This window comes from Lotus japonicus, chromosome 2 (assembly GCF_012489685.1).
Source record: "Lotus japonicus ecotype B-129 chromosome 2, LjGifu_v1.2".
Lineage (NCBI taxonomy): Eukaryota > Viridiplantae > Streptophyta > Magnoliopsida > Fabales > Fabaceae > Lotus > Lotus japonicus.
Genome location: NC_080042.1, coordinates 32852773 through 32871620, shown reverse-complemented (window position 1 = coordinate 32871620; position 18848 = coordinate 32852773). Strand labels below are relative to the sequence as shown.

At 42.0% G+C, this 18848-nt stretch overlaps 1 protein-coding gene across 1 annotated transcript; it reads right to left on the bottom strand.

The window, feature by feature from the left end:
• Positions 1 to 127: 127 nt before the first annotated feature.
• LOC130735353 (protein NUCLEAR FUSION DEFECTIVE 4-like) lies at positions 128 to 2219 on the bottom strand. The gene has a single exon (XM_057587389.1). It carries the CDS (start codon positions 2145 to 2147, stop codon positions 420 to 422), a length of 1728 nt encoding a protein of 575 aa, XP_057443372.1. The 5' UTR covers positions 2148 to 2219; the 3' UTR covers positions 128 to 419.
• Positions 2220 to 18848: the final 16629 nt, after the last annotated feature.

Sequence of the window (18848 nt, the reverse complement as noted above, 5' to 3'; positions counted from 1 at the left end):
TATATTTTTATATACAAACTACATTGGACAAAGATTTAACTACACAAACAAAGGACGTCACACCATTTTGAGTAGGAGGTACGTATATATCATTTATATGTTTGTAGAGCACTTCCTTTTTCATCCAATATGAACATGTTTATTTATTTTTAATTTTTTATTACACTTGAAGATTCAATAATCTCCCCTTAAATGTAAGTCTCATCTTCACGCGTAATCAGAGTCGTACCATCAGCTCTGATGCCTGGTGTCGTGAGGTTATCTCTCCACTATTGTAGCAGTAGAAGAGGTATGAATACATTTTTTATACGCAACACATTAACGAGTAAACTATACTAGTAAAGGACAACACAGTTTCCCCTAAAACCTTACATCTGCAGTGAGTGTAAGAGATAACCATTTCAGTTGCAGTAAGTTGTTCAATCTTTTCCAGGGATAACCATTTTAGTTTCAGCAGTCCTAGGTTCTTCTGTGAATTTCTTGTATATGTCAGTTTTGTAGAACTGTCTGGTCCTAAGCACCAAAATGAATGACACAAGCGCCCCAAATAAGCAAACTGCAGTGATTATGATATAAGCCAACTTGTAGCAGTCACTCCCATTGCAGTTCAATTCCTCTCCTGGCTTTCTTTGTAGCCCCAATGCTGCCATTTGCCTTCTAGCTTCCCTGTCATACAGATACCCTGCGACCTTCACATTGAGTAAGTATGACCCAATTGGACTTGCTACTGTCCCAACATTGTACAATGTTGAGTAATGTTTAAGACCAAACAATTCAGATATGAGGGAATTAATTATTGGCCAGCTTGCTCCCAAGCAAAACCCAATAAAAATTGAGGCTGCGTATAGACCATTTGGAACATTGAAAGCAATTAAAAGGTGACCAATACAAGACAATACATGGACTATCGTGAACATGAGAGGCCTAGGGAGTTTCAGTTTTGTTATCATAAATTCTGAGAGCACCCCTTGTGCAATTTTACCGAGAAAAATCCAAATGGACATAAGGGAGACAAATGTGGTTATAGTATATGAAGGATATCCTAAGGACTTCCCAATCTGACTCAAGTTATTGTACACAGTCAGGTTGCTACCAAATCCACATACAGTAGCAAAGAAAAGAATAACCATATCAAGGCTAAAAATGGCTTGAAGTACTGTATGATCTTCACCTCTTTCCGGGTGCCTCAAAATATTTTGCCAACAGGAAAGTCCTTCAGGGATAGTTTGTTCAGACTTCAATTCATTAGATTTTGTTGTTGTATCCACGGGTCTCGGAGGATTTTCACAATTGATAAGTTCCTGTTTGCTCTTCCAAATCTTGCAGTCTTCCACAATAACAACAGCAAGTGGAAGGGTAAGTAAGAGAAGCATCACAGTGGTAGTGGCATAATACTCACTCTGGGTGAAGTTGAAAGATATTTGCAAAATGATCATAATCATGAGGAACCCTGCAAGAGCTAGTACCAAGTAGATGAACCTATAGAAAACTTTGGAGTCATTTTTCTGTTGAATACTCTTGTGGTTCTTTATAACTGGTAGGAGAATCAAAGCAGTGGCTGTTGGTAGACATGCCATGATCAAAATCATAGATTGGGAGTCATTTATAAAGAAGGCATAGTACAGTTGAGTGATGATTATTGCACTCAAACTAAGATACCCACCCAAAATGCCTAATACAATGCCGCGGATGCCCGGGAAATTCTTTACGCTGGTCACCATAACTGCAGTGTTGGTAAAACAATGAGAATTGCTTCCAATAACGATGTACAAGCACAGGTGCCACACGCGGGGATTTGCAATTTTTTTGGCCACAGCAAGCCAAATCATGAAAAACCCAAAAAAATTTAGAACAGCACCCATTGATAACACAACCCAAGGAGGCGTTACCTCATTGATTAGACCAGAGAGAATGCCTATGTTGGAACCCACGTCCTTGAAGAAGCTTAACAAATTGAGAGTGGATTGGTCATACCCGAGAGCGAACTTGATTTCTCTGGAGTAGAGGCTGAACATGTAGCTAGCTCCTGATACTGCCATGATCATAAATGATGCAAGCATCATGAACCATCTCCCTTGTAGGACTTGGAGAGCAAAGCCTTTAACGTTTTTGCAACCGTTTTCTGGATGTGGTGCACAAAACATCATTTTCTAAGTTTCAAGATATAGCTAGCAAGTTAATAAAGAAGACACGGGATGGCTTAGACTTATGGAGCTGGAATGCTGGTAGTGTGGGAAAGTACATAAATAAGTTTGGATTTTCTTTCATGTGTTTTATTTAATAAATTTTGAGAACCTTTGAGCTACCAGAATGTTTATTTAATGTTTAAACAATGAGTAATGCTATGTAGCCCGAAAAGTTCATAGCTGGATTTGCAGGAATATAATGCTCAACCCTTCAACTAATAGAATGGGTTTTAGAGGAAACTTTCAGCACAACAATGATATATACACACATCATTTTTTAAACACTTTATTTCCACATATTTTTATCTCTATCTCTCTCATCTTATCATATATTTCATCTCATACTCTCTCTCTCTTACTTTTTCTTTTCTTCCTATCTCTCTCCTCCTTCCACCTCATTCCACCTCAAATAGAGGTGTGAAAATAACATTATCCCGTACGTGGATAATGTTCGAAAAGGATAAAGGCCAGTAACACATTCTTTTCATAACACTCTCCTACATACTAAGAGTCTATCGTGCTCTTATCTTATTATGACTTTATCCAACTCTCTATCATATCCTGCTCTTATCTTATCGTGACCACTAAACGAGCCATAAAATTCATGTGATATTGATTTTTTCAAAAGTCTCCACAATTTAAAATGAAATAATAAAAATAGAATAATCGTGCACACATTTATTTATATATGCCAATTTTTTTTTTTTTGCGAATATGGTACCCAGATATTTCGCTGGGTTTGATATTTAAGTATTTGAAATTTTTAGGATTAGCCTTCATCATAAGTTTCAATTGTTCAGCATGTCGATATTGTTCGAATGACAACTGTAAGAAGAGATGCTTCATCGACGCTTGGTGGCTTATCGCCGCAGCTTCATTGCTGTTGTTTTATCGTCACTGATTCGTCGCCCAACTTGATTCGATTGGTTCGTGTAACACCCTGACTTTCGAGTAGTCACAATAGTAATATTTTCTAAAACTAAGTGTGAAAAATGCAAGTATTATTTTTTCTTTTTAAACAAGACTTGTCCAAACAAGGATTTAACTCATAACTTAAGACATAACCTGATATACCATATATATATATATATATATATATATATATATACAACCCCTTCTGTAACTATAAGTGCCACAAGTACCTGGAAGTGACAGAAGTACGCCCGAAGACAAAATATACACATCCAGTGATCCAAGAGTAAGAGTTATAAATACAATCCTCCAAAGTTCGGGAGAGTCAGCCCAAAACGGCCACCTCCAGACCTCCTAACGTCCGACTACTCCTTATGATCCCCATACAGAGAACCACACAAAAAGTAAAATGTGGGGAACCTACCCTGTCCCAAAATGTACAAATGACGAATCAAAGCTACGACTACATACACCTAACACAGTCACCCGAAGAAGCATCTCCCAACCCTTTTCCACCTCCTCACTAGTGTAGTCTTCCTCGGTGTCGGAATCCATAGCTATCACGTCGACATCCAAATCCAGAACCTCTCTCCTCACAGTCCTACGCACTACCCTAGTCAAGCTTGTCTCCAAGTCAACCACGTCGGTGGCAATGTCCTCCTCCATCACGTGAACCAAAGGTTGCACGCGATATCCATAAGAGGAAGTGGACGCACCCAAACAAGTGGAAGGTGTGTCGATTGGCTCCCCCTTTGGCTCCACGAGCCACGAGGAAGACACAATGTGTAAGGCCCAAGTTTTTAAACTTATGCTAAGTGAATAGAATCCTATTCACGATTAGGGTTGATGTATCGTGAAGGGAAACCTGAACTAGAGTTTAACAAATGAAATAAATTTATGAAGGAGAAAGTTCAGGAAAAGTCAAAGGATTGTATCGAAGTCGATAAAAGTTATAGCACGATCGTTACACGCGTAAACCTAGGTCAGAAACCCTAGTATATAGCTAGTTTTCACTTTTAGGCACGATGGAAGTTAATTCCAAAAATCTTCAGAGAAATGTTAGAACTTCTCTTTTTCCATATATCACAAACGTTTCGAGGCGAAACTCTAGGATCTACGAACGACTGATTCCAATCATCGGAAGTTTTCCGAAACCGAAACCCTGGTATTTCAAAACCTTAGAATCACCCGACAATGAAGACTTTTTCTATTCGGAACATCAAATGAAGATTCCACACGCGTACACCCATTTCTCTCGACGATTTCAATCTTTCTTTAGAAGGAAGTTTTCTATTCCGACATCCGATGCAAAAAGCAACTTATCGGGTAAAATAGTTTTATACCGATTATGCATTAGTCGCCAAAAATACAAGGAGACCTTTTTATAGTTTTGGATTTCTTTTGCCAAAACCTATCTTATAATTCACGGAGTATGAAGCCAGAAAAATCAGATTCGCGAAACTTTCATTTTACCGCGTTTTGCCAACCTCTATATATAGCAAGAAAGATGAGAAAATCACAAAAATCTTACCCATTTCTTCCCAAGAGGCCGCGAGTTTGCTAGAGGAGGGAGAAGAAGAGATTTTGTTCAATCCTTGCTTGATCGTTGATTAATCAGTTGCTACTTCAAGGTTTCGAGGTATAGTCGCTAATCCTTACCTCTGATCGCTTTTTCCATAGCTTTTCTCTAGACTTTTCTGAGCTGATAGTTTTGAGGTTTTTGCAAAACTATCCTGAATATTTCATTTTTGATTCTACACATCTTCCTTACATGCCAAAGATCACTTATGCCGGATTAGTTTTTCCGTTATGTCGCCAGAATTCCGCCGGAATCAATTTATGCCTTAAATACCCATTTTTGGAGTAAAGCTTCAACCTTTAGGCTGAAAACTATCGCCTTAGCTTAGTGCTAGTAGGATTAGTTGTCATAAACGTCGTTAGTGACGTCCCTGTCAAATTTGCTTTTTGGGATTTCAGTTTTGAAATTCTAAGTTAAAAATCATGACCAAAATACCCCTGCGACAGTTTTTGATCCGATAATTTTTCCGAGTTTAGAATACCCTTAGTTACGACTAATGATAGCATAGGAACCAAGTTTGATCGAAGAAAAATCGAACCCTACAATTACCAAAAGTGGCCGAACCTATAAGGGGGTGAGGGGGAAAATTCCTTTTTCAAAAACTTGTCCTTTCGCGCTAGATTATCGTACCTCGGAGTATGTACTACTTCGGGTAACCTTAGTAAATATTGGTAGCTTAGTTTCCGATAGATTTTGATAGAATTCTGTGGTTTTACTTTAAAGGTGCTTTTGAGGAATTTCCTGAGGAGCAACGCTTTGCTTGTGAGGAAGAGTTCGAAGATCACTCTGGAGAACCTACAGGTGAGGGCTACTCACTGAATCTCTAGTTAATGCTTAGGGTCGATGCTTTCGACATTGTTTACTGTTTATGCACTTGTTTGTGTTTGATTGGAAAAATGTTTTCTGAGGCTTCGACTGACAATGTAGATGATTCATCTACTGAATGTTTATGAGAGTGAATTACATGCTAAGTGCTAATTGGGTAATTTAGGATGTGTGATGCATGCCTTATATGCTAAGTGCTATGTGGTTATTGCTTAAAATGTTGATATATGACATGTTGATTGATTGTGCTGAGTTAATTATGCTTCTGCAATGAAATCTGAGATTCTGTGTAGTGAGAATAGCGGGCAGGTCATGCCGATTTTATTTTGAGAGTTTTGAGGAAGTTTGATAGGACGAATGAGATTCGGGCCTTGTTATGGTGTTTTTATGGATCGAGACATTCCTTGGAGTCAGTAGGGGATTTGGAGATCCCGAGAACTTATAGGATTGGCGATAAGACTAAAAGGATAATATTTTGTAAAGAAAACTCATAAGACATTAAACAACCTCTAAATCTTCAATTAATGATAATAAACTCGAAAGGAAGCTTAGGATGCAAATCTTAGTTTTGGAAAACGAGAAGTGTCGTCGGATCCAAGTGTTGAGAAGTGTTGAGTATGTTGATGTTCTGGTGCTGTTGGAGCAGCTGTGTTTTGAGTATGTTGATGCTCTTGTGCTGTTGGAGCAGCTGTGTTTTGAGTATGTTGATGCTCTTGTGCTGTTGGAGCAGCTGTGTGGTTGGGCTATCCTGGGGATAAGTCCGGGGAATTGATAGTTCCCGAGTATGTTGATACTCTTGCTCGTTGAGCAGTTTTGACCATCGGATTGAGATGAGTCGGATGATTTGGAGATCATCATGAGTTATGTGTTGTTGTGAAGATGTGTCTTTTGTCGCAGAATCGACTATTACCTTAGGGTAAGCTTTTAGAGACTTTAATTTAGCTAGAACACGTGGCGACGTGTCGAGTGAGATCGGAGACGTTGTTTGACTAATCATCCTGCATTCATGCAACATTAATGAGGTATTAACACAGGACGTACTCTGGACCTCGTCGGTTTCCAAAATGGTCATAAGACCCGGAATGCCGTGTAAGAGCGTTTGTAGACGTCTCTTGTAGCAGACCGAAATGGCAGACCTACGGGTTACGGCTGATCTGACTACCGTTGTTCTTGGAGTAAGAGGCACGCGGGCCGAAATGGTCCCGCCGTGGCTGGTGCTAGGGCTGATCCGTTGATGTCCATCCGTTCCGGAATGCATATTGGTTGACTGGGTTAACCTGCATTGCATATCATGCAACATGCATACTAATTTAGTTGTCGAATGTGATTGTTATTTGTTAATCCTATTTGGAACATGTTAATTGTTATTATTGCTGTTATGTTCATTATGGAATATGCAACCCTAGGATGTTATCCCTAGCTATAAGCCTAAGTGGCTATTATATTATCTGTATCTATCGGTGCTATTAATTACGTAATTCTTTGGAGTTGACCCTCGCATCTTCTGTGTGTGTTTTGGCGGACAACGCCTTTTGTCAGATGTCCATTGCGGACTGGTTCACAATGGTCCACCCTTCGGGGGGGGATTAGATACGAGATGATTGACCAGGATGACCCCGGTTCGTGGGTGGTAGACCCCGCTAGCCATCAGCGACCTATTCCGGGAGGATCATGGAGGATAGGGTTGATAGGGGAGGACTCTTGGTAGAGGGAGTGTTGAGGAGGTGCTCCGTCAGTTTCAACCTGCCGCCAGGCGTGCATTGCGGACCAGGAGCAGGAGGACCACGACCACCATTATCTTCAGACGAGGAGGATCCCTCAGAGGAGGAGCCAGTGGGCGTGACGTCTTCAAACTCCAGTTCACCCTCCGTTGCGATCATTGATGATCAGGGTTCGGGCCCTAAGCCCGTTAGCCCAACACCGGAGCGCATTGCTGTTGCGAGGGGAGGTAGGGTAGTGTTTGTAGACTTGGTCGTTCTGGATTCTGATTCAGACGACGATCATGCTAGCACGTAGTTTTGAGTGCTGGTGTGAGCTCCTCGAGATAGGATTAGTGTAGGAGTAGAGTCTTAGCTCTGACAGTCATTGCTTCATTTGTTTCTTTGGGGACAGGGTAGTTTCCCGCCTATAGCTTTTTGTGTGGTTTCTTTACGGGAATCACGGAGAGTTGGTTGGACTTAGGAGGTCTTATTTTCAGACCATTGGGTCAGCTTATTCTCAGTTTTGAGGGATGGTGTTGCGGACACTTCACCTTTATATTTGGTTTGTACATATTTCCTACGGGCGTTACACTTTTCTTTCCGTCACTGGAGGTTACTCGTAACGAGGTTGCTACTTACAGCGGGGGCTGTTATATATATTGTATATTAGTTTTATTGCTTTTCGCATTTGGGTTTTATTTAATTCAGTATTGTCTTAGTTATTATCAAAAAAAAAATATTCACGTTTTTCCGCATTAAGTTTATTTTTGGTTACTAAAGTGACGTCACCGAAATCGGAGTGTTACATTGTGGTATCAGAGCTTGTCGAGTCTTTCGGGAGTCTTTGGGGAATAGGTCTTCTCTGCTAGGTTGTGTGACTCTGCAAAGAGTGAAAATTGATTGTCTGCAAGCGATTTTTCGCTTAAAATTGATTGAAGTTAGTGCTTAATCATATTGTATAGTTAGGTTAGATGTTATCTTATGATGAGTACTAACTGTTTGTTTAAACTTAACAGAACATGGTGAACACTAACCAATTAGCTGAGATGATGGCCACTATGGCCCAAGTGGTGACCGCGCAAGCAAACGATAATGCGATGAGACGTGCTGCTGAGGAGGCACGTGAACAGCATCAACGTCAAAGAGAGGTAACTCTCGACCAGAACAAAGGCCTCAATGACTTCAGGAGGCAAAACCCACCAAAGTTCCCTGGTGGTACTGACCCAGACGCAGCGGATCTCTGGATCCAGGAAATCGAGAAGATTTTCGGCGTTCTGCAGACTGTTGAGGGTGCCAAGCTGGGCATGGCAACATATCTACTACTCGGTGATGCCGAGTACTGGTGGAAAGGCACCAGGGGGATCATGGAAGCCAACCATGAGGAGATCAACTGGAACTCCTTTCGAACTGCGTTCTTGGAAAAGTATTTTCCAACTAGTGCTCGGGATGAGCGGGAGGCACAGTTTCTGACACTCCGACAAGGAGGTATGTCTGTACCAGAATTTGCTTCCAAGTTGGAATCTTTGGCAAAGCATTTCCAATTTTTCAACGATCACGTTGATGAACGCTACATGTGCAAGCGTTTTGTTAATGGACTAAGGCCTGATATCGAGGACTCGGTGAGGCCATTAGGAATCATGCGCTTCCAGTCGTTGGTTGAGAAGGCCACAGAAGTGGAGCTGATGAAGAATAGGAGGTTGAACCGTGCTGGAACTGGAGGGCCGATGAGGTCAGGCTCTCCAAACTTTCAAGGCAAAGGGAAATTTCAAAACAGGAGGCCGTATCAGCGTCCTGCTGGTAGAGGGTTTGCTTCAGGATCTTACAGGCCCATGGTGGGTGCTGCTGGTGGTTCTGGAGATCAGACTCAGAACAGGGAGTTGACTTGCTTCAAGTGTGGGAAGCCAGGGCATTACGCTCGTGCTTGTCCCGACACGAGACCCCAATGCTACAACTGTAACAAATTGGGGCATACTGCTGCACAGTGCAGGCTACCAAAGGCGGAACCAACCGTCAACACTGCTCGAGGGAAGCATCCTGCTGCAAAGGCGAGAGTCTACACCATGGATGGTGAAGATGCTGAGGGGGTCGATGGACTGATTAGAGGCGACTGCGAGATTGATGGTAACCTCCTATCCGTACTTTTTGATTCCGGTGCAACGCATTCTTTTATCTCTAGAGATTGTGCGATCAGATTAAGACTTCCTATTACTGCTTTGAGCTTCGATCTGATAGTTACTACTCCTGCCAAGACTCTACTTGCTAATTCAGCATGCATGTATTGTCCGATAACCTATAACAATAGGATCTACCATGCTAACCTAGTATGCCTCACTCTTAAGAACCTAGATGTTATCCTAGGAATGGATTGGTTGTCCCGCTATCATTGTCTTTTGGACTGCAACCGAAAGAGAGTGGTATTGCCTGACTCGGATCTTTCTGAGTATCTATCTGCCAATCACATTGGCGTCTCTTTGAACGAGGGATCTCAAGAGTATTCCGTTCTGCTGAGCTTGGAGAGTAAAGGGAATCCGGGAGTTCATAGTATTCCAGTGGTGAAAGAATTCACGGATGTTTTTCCTGGCGATTTACCTGGACTGCCGCCTGTACGCGACATTGAGTTTGCTATAGACATCGTACCGGGAACAAGGCCGATTTCGATTGCACCATATCGTATGGCACCTGCGGAGCTAGTGGAATTGAAGTCCCAACTAGAAGATCTTTTGTCGAAGGGATTTATTCGACCAAGTGTTTCACCTTGGGGAGCGCCAGTCTTATTGGTGAAGAAGAAGGACGGAAAATCAAGGTTATGTGTCGACTACCGACAATTGAACAAGGTAACTGTCAAGAATAGGTATCCGTTACCTAGAATTGATGATTTGATGGATCAACTGCGAGGAGCTGCAATATTCTCGAAGATCGACCTGAAGTCGGGTTATCATCAAATCAGAGTCAAGACCGAGGATATCCAGCAGACGGCATTCAGAACCCGTTATGGACACTATGAGTACTTAGTGATGCCATTTGGGGTGACAAATGCACCAGCAATATTCATGGCTTACATGAATATGACTTTCCATACATTCCTGGATCGATTCGTCGTGGTGTTTATCGACGATATTCTGATCTACTCAAAGAATGCTGAGGACCATGAGGAGCACTTGCGTCAGGTGTTACAAGTGCTGAGGGAGAAGGAGTTGTACGCCAATCCTTCTAAGTGCGAATTTTGGCTCGAAGAGGTAAAATTCTTAGGCCATGTGATCTCTAAGGAGGGTATAGCTGTGGACCCAGCAAAGGTAGAGACCGTATTGTCATGGGAACGACCAAAGACAGTGACTGAGATCAGGAGTTTTGTTGGTTTGGCGGGATATTATCGCCGTTTCATCGAGAATTTCGCGAAGATTGTTGGACCGTTGACTCAACTTACGAGGAAGGACCAACCTTTTGCATGGACTGAAGCGTGCGAAACTAGTTTTCAGACGATGAAGGAACGGTTGACGACGTCACCTGTACTCGTCTTACCGCAACCAGAGGAACCTTATGAGGTATACTGTGATGCTTCGCATCAAGGTTTGGGATGTGTGCTGATGCAACATCGGAAGGTGGTTGCTTATGCTTCAAGACAACTGAAGGTGCATGAGAAGAATTATCCAACTCATGACTTAGAGCTAGCTGCCATCGTATTGGCGCTGAAGATTTGGAGACATCACTTATATGGATGCAATTTCACCATATTCAGTGATCATAAGAGCTTGAAGTATTTATTTGAGCAGAAGGAGCTGAACATGAGACAGCGTCGGTGGATGGAATTTCTCAAAGATTACGAGTTCACTCTGCAATATCATCCTGGAAAGGCGAACGTTGTTGCTGATGCCTTGAGCAGGAAGATGCATATCTCGTCGATGATGGTGAGAGAGCTGCAACTGCTGGAACAATTCCGAGACTTGAGCTTAGATGTGAGATTGTCCGAAGGAGAGCTGAAGTTCGGAATGATCAGAATTACCAATGGATTGATGGAAGAAATCCGAGACCAACAGTTACAAGATGAGTTTCTGCTCGGGAAAAGGAATTTGGTAAGTCAAGGTAAAGACCCGGAATTCAAGGTAGGAAGTGACAATATCCTACGGTGTAAGGATAGGGTTTGTGTACCTAACAACCCTGACTTGAGAAGATTGATTATGGATGAGGGTCACAAGAGCAAGTTAAGCATTCATCCTAGAATGAAAAAGATGTATCAGGACTTGAAGGTGAATTTTTGGTGGCCAGCAATGAAAAGGCAAGTGGCTGAGTATGTAGCTGCATGTTTGGCATGTCAGAAGGCAAAGGTGGAACATCATAAATCTTCAGGTATGCTACAAAGCTTGGATGTACCAGAATGGAAATGGGATAGCATATCGATGGATTTCGTCGTGGCTTTGCCAAGAACTCAGAAAGGATATGATTCTATTTGGGTAATCGTGGATCGATTGACAAAGTCGGCTCATTTTGTACCTGTGAGGACTACGTACAACGTGGAGAAAATGTCAGAGATATATATATCCGAGATTGTACGACTTCATGGAGTACCGACCAGTATTGTATCCGATCGAGACCCGAAGTTTACATCACATTTTTGGGGAGCTCTTCAAGAGGCTTTGGGAACGAGGCTGAGACTAAGTTCTGCTTATCATCCGCAGACTGATGGACAGACTGAGAGGACAATCCAGTCATTGGAAGATTTGCTACGCGCTTGCGTGTTAGAGAACAAGGGCAGTTGGGATACCTTATTACCATTGATTGAGTTCACATACAACAACAGTTTTCATACGAGCATTGGTATGGCACCGTATGAGGCTTTGTATGGCCACAAGTGTAGAACACCTCTATGTTGGTATCAAAACGGAGAAAATCTGTTAGTAGGACCGGAGCTTCTGCAACAGACGACTGAGAAGATCAAGCAGATCAGAGAGAAGATGAGGACTTCTCAGAGTAGACAGAAGAGTTATGCAGATCAAAGACGCAGAACTCTAGAATTCGAAGAGGGAGACCATGTATTTCTGCGAGTGACTCAGACGACGGGAGTTGGTCGAGCAATCAAGTCAAAGAAGCTTACGCCGAAGTTTATTGGACCTTATCAGATCACTCGTCGAATTGGACCAGTCGCTTATCAGATTGCACTACCTCCATTTCTATCGAACATTCATGACGTATTCCACGTGTCACAACTGAGGAAGTATATTGCGGATCCGACACATGTTATCGAACTGGATGACATTGAGTTGAAGGATGATTTGTCTTTCGAGACACCGCCAATTAGCATTGGTGACACCAGGATAAAACAGTTGAGAGGAAAAGAGATCGAGTTAGTGAAGGTCATTTGGAACAAAGACACCGGTGATGCGACATGGGAGCTGAAGGAGAAAATTCAAGAACAGTATCCAGAACTTTTTACTAACCCTTAAGTTTCGAGGTCGAAACTTTCTTTTTGGAGGGTAGTAATGTAAGGCCCAAGTTTTTAAACTTATGCTAAGTGAATAGAATCCTATTCACGATTAGGGTTGATGTATCGTGAAGGGAAACCTGAACTAGAGTTTACCAAATGAAATAAATTTATGAAGGAGAAAGTTCAGGAAAAGTCAAAGGATTGTATCGAAGTCGATAAAAGTTATAGCACGATCGTTACACGCGTAAACCTAGGTCAGAAACCCTAGTATATAGCTAGTTTTCACTTTTAGGCACGATGGAAGTTAATTCCAAAAATCTTCAGAGAAATGTTAGAACTTCTCTTTTTCCATATATCACAAACGTTTCGAGGCGAAACTCTAGGATCTACGAACGTCTGATTCCAATCATCGGAAGTTTGCCGAAACCGAAACCCTGGTATTTCAAAACCTTAGAATCACCCGACAATGAAGACTTTTTCTATTCGGAACATCAAATGAAGATTCCACACGCGTACACCCATTTCTCTCGACGATTTCAATCTTTCTTCAGAAGGAAGTTTTCTATTCCGACATCCGATGCAAAAAGCAACTTATCGGGTAAAATAGTTTTATACCGATTATGCATTAGTCGCCAAAAATACAAGGAGACCTTTTTATAGTTTTGGATTTCTTTTGCCAAAACCTATCTTATAATTCACGGAGTATGAAGCAAGAAAAATCAGATTCGCAAAACTTTCATTTTACCGCGTTTTGCCAACCTCTATATATAGCAAGAAAGATGAGAAAATCACAAAAATCTTACCCATTTCTTCCCAAGAGGCCGCGAGTTTGCTAGAGGAGGGAGAAGAAGAGATTTTGTTCAATCCTTGCTTGATCGTTGATTAATCAGTTGCTACTTCAAGGTTTCGAGGTATAGTCGCTAATCCTTACCTCTGATCGCTTTTTCCATAGCTTTTCTCTAGACTTTTCTGAGCTGATAGTTTTGAGGTTTTTGCAAAACTATCCTGAATATTTCATTTTTGATTCTAAACATCTTCCTTACATGCCCAAGATCACTTCTGCCGGATTAGTTTTTCCGTTATGTCGCCAGAATTCCGCCGGAATCAATTTATGCCTTAAATACCCATTTTTGGAGTAAAGCTTCAACCTTTAGGCTGAAAACTATCGCCTAAGCTTAGTGCTAGTAGGATTAGTTGTCATAAACGTCGTTAGTGACGTCCCTGTCAAATTTGCTTTTTGGGATTTCAGTTTTGAAATTCTAAGTTAAAAATCATGACCAAAATACCCCTGCGACAGTTTTTGATCCGATAATTTTTCCGAGTTTAGAATACCCTTAGTTACTACTAATGATAGCATAGGAACCAAGTTTGATCGAAGAAAAATCGAACCCTACAATTACCAAAAGTGGCCGAACCTATAAGGGGGTGAGGGGGAAAATTCCTTTTTCAAAAACTTGTCCTTTCGCGCTAGATTATCGTACCTCGGAGTATGTACTACTTCGGGTAACCTTAGTAAATATTGGTAGCTTAGTTTCCGATAGATTTTGATAGAATTCTGTGGTTTTACTTTAAAGGTGTTTTTGAGGAATTTCCTGAGGAGCAACGCTTTGCTTGTGAGGAAGAGTTCGAAGATCACTCTGGAGAACCTACAGGTGAGGGCTACTCACTGAATCTCTAGTTAATGCTTAGGGTCGATGCTTTCGACATTGTTTACTGTTTATGCACTTGTTTGTGTTTGATTGGAAAAATGTTTTCTGAGGCTTCGGCTGACAATGTAGATGATTCATCTACTGAATGTTTATGAGAGTGATTTACATGCTAAGTGCTAATTGGGTAATTTAGGATGTGTGATGCATGCCTTATATGCTAAGTGCTATGTGGTTATTGCTTAAAATGTTGATATATGACATGTTGATTGATTGTGCTGAGTTAATTATGCTTTTGCAATGAAATCTGAGATTCTGTGTAGTGAGAATAGCGGGCAGGTCATGCCGATTTTATTTTGAGAGTTTTGAGGAAGTTTGATAGGACGAATGAGATTCGGGCCTTGTTATGGTGTTTTTATGGATCGAGACATTCTCTGGAGTCAGTTGGGGATTTGGAGATCCCGAGAACTTATAGGATTGGCGATAAGACTAAAAGGATAATATTTTGTAAAGAAAACTCATAAGACATTAAAGAACCTCTAAATCTTCAATTAATGATAATAAACTCGAAAGGAAGCTTAGGATGCAAATCTTAGTTTTGGAAAACGAGAAGTGTCGTCGGATCCAAGTGTTGAGAAGTGTTGAGTATGTTGATGTTCTGGTGCTGTTGGAGCAGCTGTGTTTTGAGTATGTTGATGCTCTTGTGCTGTTGGAGCAGCTGTGTTTTGAGTTTGTTGATGCTCTTGTGCTGTTGGAGCAGCTGTGTGGTTGGGCTATCCTGGGGATAAGTCCGGGGAATTGATAGTTCCCGAGTATGTTGATACTCTTGCTCGTTGAGCACTTTTGACCATCGGATTGAGATGAGTCGGATGATTTGGAGATCATCATGAGTTATGTGTTGTTGTGAAGATGTGTCTTTTGTCGCAGAATCGACTGTTACCTTAGGGTAAGCTTTTAGAGACTTTAATTTAGCTAGAACACGTGGCGACGTGTCTAGTGAGATCGGAGACGTTGTTTGACTAATCATCCTGCATTCATGCAACATTAATGAGGTATTAACACAGGACGTACTCTGGACCTCGTCGGTTTCCAAAATGGTCATAAGACCCGGAATGCCGTGTAAGAGCGTTTGTAGACGTCTCTTGTAGCAGACCGAAATGGCAGACCTACGGGTTACGGCTGATCTGACTACCGTTGTTGTTGGAGTAAGAAGCACGCGGGCCGAAATGGTCCCCCGTGGCTGGTGCTAGGGCTGATCCGTTGATGTCCATCCGTTCCGGAATGCATATTGGTTGACTGGGTTAACCTGCATTGCATATCATGCAACATGCATACTAATTTAGTTGTCGAATGTGATTGTTATTTGTTAATCCTATTTGGAACATGTTAATTGTTATTATTGCTGTTATGTTCATTATGGAATATGCAACCCTAGGATGTTATCCCTAGCTATAAGCCTAAGTGGCTATTATATTATCTGTATCTTTCGGTGCTATTAATTACGTAATTCTTTGGAGTTGACCCTCGCGTCTTCTGTGTGTGTTTTGGCGGACAACGCCTTTTGTCAGATGTCCATTGCGGACTGGTTCACAATGGTCCACCCTTCGGGGGGGATTAGATACGAGATGATTGACCAGGATGACCCCGGATCGTGGGTGGTAGACCCCGCTAGCCATCGCGCGACCTATTCCGGGAGGATCAGGAGGATAGGGTTGATAGGGGAGGACTCTTGGTAGAGGGAGTGTTGAGGAGGTGCTCCGTCAGTTTCAACCTGCCGCCAGGCGTGCATTGCGGACCAGGAGCAGGAGGACCACCACCACCATTATCTTCAGACGAGGAGGATCCCTCAGAGGAGGAGCCAGTGGACGTGACGTCTTCAGACTCCAGTTCACCCTCCGTTGCGATCATTGATGATCAGGGTTCGGGCCCTAAGCTCGTTAGCCCAACACCGGAGCGCATTGCTGTTGCGAGGGGAGGTAGGGTAGTGTTTGTAGACTTGGTCGTTCTGGATTCTGATTCAGACGACGATCATGCTAGCACGTAGTTTTGAGTGCTGGTGTGAGCTCCTCGAGATAGGATTAGTGTAGGAGTAGAGTCTTAGCTCTGACAGTCATTGCTTCATTTGTTTCTTTGGGGACAGGGTAGTTTCCCGCCTATAGCTTTTTGTGTGGTTTCTTTACGGGAATCACAGAGAGTTGGTTGGACTTAGGAGGTCTTATTTTCAGACCATTGGGTCAGCTTATTCTCAGTTTTGAGGGATGGTGTTGCGGACACTTCACCTTTATATTTGGTTTGTACATATTGCCTACGGGCGTTACACTTTTCTTTCCGTCACTGGAGGTTACTCGTGACGAGGTTGCTACTTACAGCGGGGGCTGTTATATATATTGTATATTAGGTTTATTGCTTTTCGCATTTGGGTTTTATTTAATTCAGTATTGTCTTAGTTATTATCAAAAAAAAAAATATTCACGTTTTTCTGCATTAAGTTTATTTTTGGTTACTAAAGTGACGCCACCGAAATCGGGGTGTTACACAATGTCACTTTGAAGAGATGCCCACTTTATCTGCTTCTGAAACAACCACTTCTGAAGTATACACTTCTGAAGCTACTACCGAAGAGCCCATTACTTCTGATTTCTGAAGTACCCACAACTTCTGAAGTTCCTACCTCCACCGTCCCTGTAACTTTTGAAGTTTCTACTTCAGTTGTTCCCATTGATTTTGAGGTTCCTACTTCAGAACCTATTCCTACCTCCTCTGAAATCCCAGTTGAAACTGCTTCTGAAATGGTCATTGCATCCGATGCACCCATTTCTGAACCACTTCCCGTAACCCCAGTTACATTTGACCCATCCTCCTCCAACCTTCAATTGGCCATATACAATCCTCCTCCTTGCTCTCTAGCCTAGTGCATCGATTTGTTCTCTATGTGTAACGCCCCGATTTCTCGAGTGTCACACAGTAAACCAAACGTCTCAGTTTTTGTAAACAATTTTCGTCGATTAAATTATTAATCTTTAATTAGTGACAAAGGTTCATTTTACGAAAAACTCTTAAACATTATTCTCGAATCATTTATAGTTGAACTCAAACGTATAAATATAAAGCGTCGATAACTGAAATAACGTTTGCAGTTAAATAAAAGAAACAGTAATCACACCCACGTGTGAAGTTGTTCAAGTACAAAACCGTAAACTCATTACATCTGAAATGAAATAACAAAACCATAATATAGTCTGACAGAATAAGTAAATAATTAAGTTCGATGCATAGCTCTCAAGTCCCCAAAATAGAAAAACTCTCAATCCCTACCCCCATCTTCACTGGAAATCTCAATGATCTCCTTCTCGAAGCAACCTCTGATCTGACGATGCTTCTTAGACGGAATGGGTAGAGACTCAAGTGGCGGAGCCTCAAACTGACTGAATACACAGCAAGCCTCCATGTCACCCCACCAAACCGGTGCATCAGGTACTCGCCCATTCATCTCTGACTTGTCATCATGCTTTGGTTCCTCAGCTTGGATCTGTATTGGAACTATGATATGCTCTATTGGTCGCTGGGTCTCGACCGCTGCTCCTTCGGAAGGATCACTTTCCACTGATGCTACTTGAGAGCCTTCGTCCTTCGGGTAAAAGTAACGTGGAGGTGGATAAGGCATCGTGATGACTCCTCCCGTCATACGTTGTCTCTCCACGACATTTCCATGCACATCCCTACCTGTAAGCCTTGCGTCGCCGACATAGATTCGTCGGACTCCGGACGTGTCGGTCGTCCAAGCCGAATCTTTCTCCTCATCAGACAACGTCAGTTTCCAGGAGTGGATCGACGTTGTGGTCTTCGTCAGAACCATCTACCCCCCCCCCCCAAATAACACAAAACAAACAAGTACGGGTCAGGTTACAAACCAAACATAAATATAACGATTTACTTCACATAGTATCTCTTTACTTTAATAGGATTTATATAACAGTTAGCCACCTAAGTATTTGGTCAGACTAACGATCCTCACCATTCACACAACCATCGCAACACCTTGGGCAATCTCGAACATCCGCAGATGCACAATTCTCGGAGGGGACACTCAGTACAACCCTCAGTTCACGGGGAGACGCGCAGTCAATTCCAAGGGGACACACAGTACAACCCTTAATTCTCAGGATGACATAAAGTCAATCCAACACCCTCGCGTGCAAGTAACCGTTTGTCTATAACGACACCATCGTTCTCATGGTCCACAGTCTTAACTAGACCTATGTTCCATATTAATTCACATTTTACTTGCAAGCGATTTAGTTCTCGATTCTCTTTGTTCATGGCTCTAATTAGTCAACCTAGAGTCTTAACAAATTTTAACGTCGAATAATGATACATAAACGACAATAAAAATTCACAGCACCAATGGGAATTACAGCTGGATGAGCGACTCTTGTAACATTATCTCAGTCAGGCATTATTGATATTGTACCAATACTCATAATCATGTTCTCATGCATATCAACACATATATCATAGCAAACTCATCGAACAAGGCATCAGACGAAGTTGTGCATGAAACGAAAGAAAGAAACGCCCAGA